Source organism: Orbicella franksi, chromosome 7 (assembly GCF_964199315.1).
Source record: "Orbicella franksi chromosome 7, jaOrbFran1.1, whole genome shotgun sequence".
NCBI lineage: Eukaryota > Metazoa > Cnidaria > Anthozoa > Scleractinia > Merulinidae > Orbicella > Orbicella franksi.
Window position 1 is genome coordinate 2,663,937 of NC_138151.1, and position 6,495 is coordinate 2,670,431.

Here is a 6,495-nt window from a genome sequence, read left to right on the forward strand (position 1 = left end):
AGAGCCCGTGTCGGTCAGTGGGAACGCTGGGATCTGGGTAACAGGATGACTCCTATTAAACCGGAACTTACTCAAGACTTTTAGGCCATGTCCACGCTACTCCGGGGGAATTTAAAACCGTAACAATCACCGGTCATTTTGGATTTGTATTTGAGCAAAACTCGGTCAGGAAATCACATAATTATCTTGACGCCATCGTTTTCGAAAAGCTCCGTTTTCAAAATGTTTTCCTTCCACGCTAAAACTCAAAGTCGGCGTTTTCAAATTCCCCCGGTTTGAAGAGCGTTTTCGAAAAGCTCCGCTTTCGTGACGCATTAGTGTGGATGGAAGGCTTACCGGAGAAATGAAGCTCCGTTTTCAAGTTCTTCCGGGGTAGTATGCACGGGACCTTCAACAGTAAACCAGAGTTTTTTTGTTTGTTTGTTTTTTTTTTGGTTGTTGTTTTTTGTTTTTTGTTTTGTTTCTAAATTGCATGTTAATTCTAACTTACTCTCAAATCGTTTGACAAGGCGATTAGTCAATGAATGAGTGATGAAAATGAAGACCCTAGTGTGCCAGTACTGTATACCATGCAGTTTCTCTTTCAGCCCTCATTGTGGTTTTGAAATTGCAAACAAAACTGTGAGAATCATTTCTCCGCTTTATAAAATATCTGTCAGTCATAACACCCGCTGTGACTGGTCAATTTAGCAGGCCGTAATCGACTGCCCGCTAAAACCGCCATGTTAAAACCTAAAGCGAGGTATTGGTAACTAGCTAGACAACAACGAACAAAAGAAACTACATCCCGGTGTGAATTAATAAAAAAATAGTCTTTCACTCCGAAGTTTTCATTTAGGGCGGGTTTTTAAGTCCCGCATTAACACTGTTTCCTTGATTTTACACTGTAAATCACATTGCCCTGTTATGACATGCAGCTGAAGCCGAAGGCTGAGGCTGATACGTCGACCTTGATTATTCAGCTGAATATAACAAAAACCTCATCCAATAATTGTTTAAAAACAAAAGGTCGGACTAAACTGCCCACGTTCCAGTCACGAGCCTACATATAACTGCACGTGCATTTCTAAATGTATTTACTAAATGCCACACTAATCTCGTATCCTTACTGAGGTTTAAAGATCGGAGTAAACTAATAATAAGAAAAGATGAATTAAACTCATTCAAGATTTCGACTTTATTCAAGATGCTTAGTTAAAGATTTCGGTCAATGCAATAATTGCTAGTCGCAGCTGAATGAACAAAAGCTGCAACTGCAATAACAGACGCTTTAATCAAAATTACGATAAAAACGTTTGCTGGTTAAAAAATTTCAAAAAGAACACGAGCTTTCCGCTGTCAATCTTAAGCCTTCAACGGATAGAAATGGATGCAGAATGATGAAATATATATGCAAGAAAAGGCGAGATAAAAATAAGAAGAAGAACAAAAGCAAAGTAAAAATGTGTAGATTAGCTGACTATTATTTAAAAGAATGCTATACTGGTTTGGAATCGGCTTAAAATTATTGTCAGCATGCTTGGTAGCAGAGGGGTGCCAAGCCAACAAAGTTTTTCTAGGATAGATGAATCTTTTTTTCACTCGTTTGTCTCACGATGGAGTCACTTTGAGATGTAGATCGCGACGTTTCGACGTTTTTACACATCTTTAATGAAAAAGTTTTTCCAATGCGAAAAGAGCCTTTGTCGATGACACAAGAGTTATCAAAATCTATGCGATGGTCGAATGACCACGCATGTTTCGCAATGTTTGATCCATTAGCACATGTTTTGACATTCATGATATGTTCTTTCTTTACGAGTTTCAAAACACCGGCCAGTTTCGCCTACATAACACCAATCACGATCGGCCCAGGATTCCAAACCAGTATAGTATTTCTTTTAAACAATAGTCCCTAATTTACGCATTTTTACTTTGCTTTTGTCTATTTTTATCTCGCGTTTTCTTTCTCATTCTGCATTCCATTTTTATCCGTCCAAGGCTGTACTTGACAGCCGAAAGCACACGTTCCTTTTGAAATTTTTCAGCCAGCGAACGTTCTAGTCGTAATTTTGATTATATTATTTTATTACATTTAACCTTTGTAGCGGAATACAGTGAAAATCCTAAGAATACCTTAATCTGAAGCCTTTTTCACTCTTTTGAAGATGCTGAGTTATTTCATGCAGTTTCTTTGCATTCATTTAGTTGTAAAATAATCAGTCGGTAGGGTTTCTGTCAGAGTAATCACAACACTCAGGCGGCTAAAAAAACGAAAGCAGCCACTGATATTATCAGGGGAGGATGTTGTAGCCGAGCCTCAGTCAGATTGCAATGTTTTGTTTCTCAACATATATATTAACCACAGGTTAGACATATTAACAACCTGCAAAAATTACAATAGGCTGAAGATAGCCAATCACCAACCTGTATAGGACTACACCTGACAAAAATGCCTCTCACTGATCTGTGATCAACGATGAAAAGAAAGTAAAGTGACTTCTGCTGCGCTTGACAAAATGACTGCTCGGTTAGCAGTGCAAGGGAAAAAAGTTTTATTATTCATCCTGTTTCAAGAGATCATGAACGTAGCAGACTTGAACACCGTTGAGAAACCGTCGGTGACATCGACTTCACGATCGGCATTTTTTGTTTCCCGTAAAAACACGCGACTCGTGGGCCACGCTATCAAGTGGTTTTATTCGCCGAGTTTACTTTCGTGCGGCCAGTTATGTTTGAGTAAAACCTGGTGCACTTCAATAAACTTCAAGATGTCCTCTAAGGAGGACGGCAAAGGAACTTGTGAACTGAACAAGCACAATTGGCCCTTGATTGACGAGTATGGAATATTACAAAGTCAGCATGGAGTGACTTTCGCATTACTTATCAAGGTAATACTTTTTTAAATTAATCTTCCAACTAGTTGAAATAGAATCTAGTTTTTTTAATTTTTGCTTTTACGGTAAGGCAGTTAGTCGTGATTTCTAAAATTTATTCGACATTTTACCGTTTCTGTTTGTTCTGCTCTGAAGCGCTCGCTCATCAACTTGCTTGCAGTTCGCGCTTGACGCTGTCCTCAGGGCTGTTCGGCTACTGCTTTGATAGCGTCAAAAGGGTAAACTGGAGTAACGTCAGAGTGAATTTTGCCACTTTACCTATTTTTAATGACAATGTATGTGCCTGAATTTATGATTACAATGTTGATGAACCCTTATTGCCCCAACTCGGTCCAAAGTATAGGGGAAATAAAAAATTCAAAAGCATGTCACTTTTTTCCCCCACTCTAATCGTCCGTTTTGTATTCTTCTACTATCTCTTTTAAATTATTTGGCGTATCGCTTGGCGTGATTCCCAGTCCTTACCGAGTCCTAAAATCAAGTTCTGTAGCTCACTTGGTGCAAAAAAGTATGCGCAAATTTTTCATCAACCGTACCGTTTGGTGTCTGGATGGTGCTAAAGTAATTTTGCAGTCAGCCTGCAGCCATTAAAACCTAATGACGCACAAAACTTCTTGCAGAAATATTATTGGCATCGAACATATATACGGCTGGTGCTGTTTTGCTGCTTTTTTGCCTAGTTTTGCGGTTTAGAGAAAGGAAGAATTTTACACGGTTTAGTTAAAAACATATTCGACACAAAAAAAAATGCTTTCTTTTCAATTTTACATTCTCAACTTTCGCAAATTTCAGCCTCGATATTCTTACAAAATATATTCTAATAAAAAAGAGTGTATTGGCACAGGATGTTGGAAATAATCAGGAAATGCCGTGTTTTGACTCTAGATACACCAGAAAGATCGAAAGTAATTAGAGATGCTTATTTTTGGCCTTTCCAGGTCATTCAATCATTTTCCATGAAAATAATAAGAAGCACAGAATATTGGAAATGATCAGGAAATGTCCTTATATTTTGAGTCCAGATGCCCTAGACAGATCGACAGTATAAATAAATCCAGACATGTACAAACACATATTGATCACTTGAGAGTGCCAACACCGGGGGGGGGGGGGGGGGACGGGTGCTCGTCGTACTTTTTAGAGCTTAAAAAAGCGGGAACTTTAGCGGTACTTTAGAGTATTGAGCCAAAAAAAGTGACAGTAGACGGAGTGTTGTTTTAGAATCAGTACCTCTTAAGGGGGAAAGAAATTTCACGCCATATCCGGTCCGTAAAAGAGGGTCTTGGAACCTCTTAAGGGGGTTCTTTTCAAAATTTCCCGACGAGCACCCCCGTCCTTTTTATATGGGGGTCCCCCCGGATGCCAACATGCAGGTGAACATGAATAACGTCAAAACGTCAAAATCAGAACTTCAAATTCAAAACGTCAGTAAAAACCAGCGTGTTTGGTTTACTCAAGCTATTTTTGATGACAATGCAGATACTGACCACTTTGACAGCGTCAACAGGTGAACAGGAACAAGTTCCCAACGTCACATAATCGTACGAACCTATCTCACGCTTCTGTTTTTGATTACAATGTATATTAACCACTTGGAAAGGAAGCCAGAAATTTCTCTTGATGGCAAAAATGTTCTCAAAGGCTAAAACTGTTTTTAGGTGACAGTTACGATTTCCAGTCCGAGCTATATATTGGAAACTAAACCTCAGCTCAAACCTCAACTCAAACCTCAACTCAAACCTCAACTCAAACCTCAACTCAAACCTCAACTCAAACCTCAACTCAAACCTCAACCTCAACAGGGTATTTCCTGTGCTTTCATGTCAGTTTACTTTTTATTTCATTTATTTAGCACTGAGAAATTGTTGATATATCAAGGCACTGCACCATAAATTATGATTTTCTTAATTCTTATCACCTGTCTTCTTTACAAGGCCTTCACGTTGGAAGGAGAAAATAGATACTGTTCAGTATAGCATATAGCCATAGCGTGTTTCATAACCCATTGCTTTTAATCGTCGGCTTTTTAATCGAATTTCGTTAGGGAATTTTCTATGAATAAAAAGACGAATCAACTTCTATGCAAAACAGACAAGGATTTGACATGATTTGCTCTCCCTTGCCGTCATTTTTTTACCCTTTGTTTTCATTTTTAGAATTTTTGTTTGTTTTTCTCTTAGAAGATAAGTTATAAACGTAAGCCAACTTTTTTAGTCAGGTATTAGGACATTCCGCAGATTGCTTTTGCAGTGTTTCGTTCTTCTATGCATATTCAGAAGATGTTTCTTTGCTTTGTATCGCTTGTCTTGTCTGTTTTTTCAGGGTTGTCTTAAAGCAGGCTGTCTTGACGGAGGTTCCTGTTTATTTGACAAGAAAAACGAGACATTTTCATGCGTCAAAGAACCGCAAACGGACGATAACAGTGACATCCAAACAGGTTAGACTAGGAAACAGGTTTTATATAATGGAAAGCGATCACGTACGACTCCTTAGGCGTGAATTACTTGATCGAGTACACTGTACCCAGATCTCTCACGGGTCTGGATACGCAATACGCATGCGTCTTACGTAGTAGTTGTTTAATCTCGTACCTAGGGTCAGCACTGAGGGACTAACGTGCATTCTATTAAAGTGGACTTTTGCCTATTGCTAAGGAAAACAATGACTCAGATATCAAATCTCCTGTGCATGTGTAATATTGTAAATTTGTTTTGTCTGTTATCACTAAATTAGACTGCGATAGTTCCAAGCCATTGGGTATGGAGGACGGTTCAATTCCAGATAATAAGATCACAGCATCTTCCACACACAGCAACAGTGAAGTGGCTTGGGGAAGACTTCACTATTCACAAGGAAGTTGGACTCCAAACACAGATACCGGTTACCAATGGCTCCAAGTAAACTTCGTACCGGAAGTGAAACTCATAACACACATCGCCACGCAAGGAAACGGAAAGGGCTGGTGGTGGGTAAAAGAATATTACGTCATGTATAAGAAAAGACAGGAAGCCCTTAAAGAATACATGGAAAATAATCGTCGAGTGGTGAGTTAAAACACAATCTTGAACGGTTAAAAAATGGTTTGTTTAGTAGGTAATTTACTTAAATCTGTTGTCTTTTTAAAACAGAGAGGCACACAGACTGATGGGGAGAGAGCCATAAAAAGTAATTTCAATGTTTTCTATTTTTTGTTATAGCTCTTCCCAGGCAACAAAAACAAGGATGGTGAAGTCAAGAACAAGATTACCAATCCTTTTCAAGGGGATACTGTGCGCATAAAACCGACAGCATTTTCTGGAAGGATTGCTTTGAGAATTGAATTGTACGGATGTGAAGTCTAGTCAGTACTACATCCATAAAGTTCATGAAGGAAATTATAAAATAGCTGAAAACCTAGCTTGACAAAAATGCCAGCAGATAAATTTACTGTGAGCTTAAGTGGGAAGGGCCGGGACCCCTGGTGAGGGGGGACTCCCATATCTTAAAAAGAACCCCTCAGAGGTACCAGGATGCTGCTATGTGGGCGTGCCATAAAAAGTTTTCATTCCTAAGAGGTACCAGTTCTAAAACAACACATAATGTCCTGTTATATTTTTTGGCTCAATCTAACCCTAAAACG

At 38.9% G+C, this 6,495-nt stretch overlaps 1 protein-coding gene across 1 annotated transcript; it reads left to right on the forward strand.

Annotated features, from left to right (window-relative positions):
- Positions 1 to 1,303: 1,303 nt before the first annotated feature.
- LOC145492079 (retinoschisin-like) lies at positions 1,304 to 6,495 on the forward strand. Its single transcript, XM_081471398.1, has 4 exons — positions 1,304 to 2,870; positions 5,199 to 5,313; positions 5,610 to 5,920; positions 6,074 to 6,495. Exons 1-4 carry the CDS (start codon positions 2,499 to 2,501, stop codon positions 6,215 to 6,217), a joined length of 942 nt encoding a protein of 313 aa, XP_081327524.1. The 5' UTR covers positions 1,304 to 2,498; the 3' UTR covers positions 6,218 to 6,495.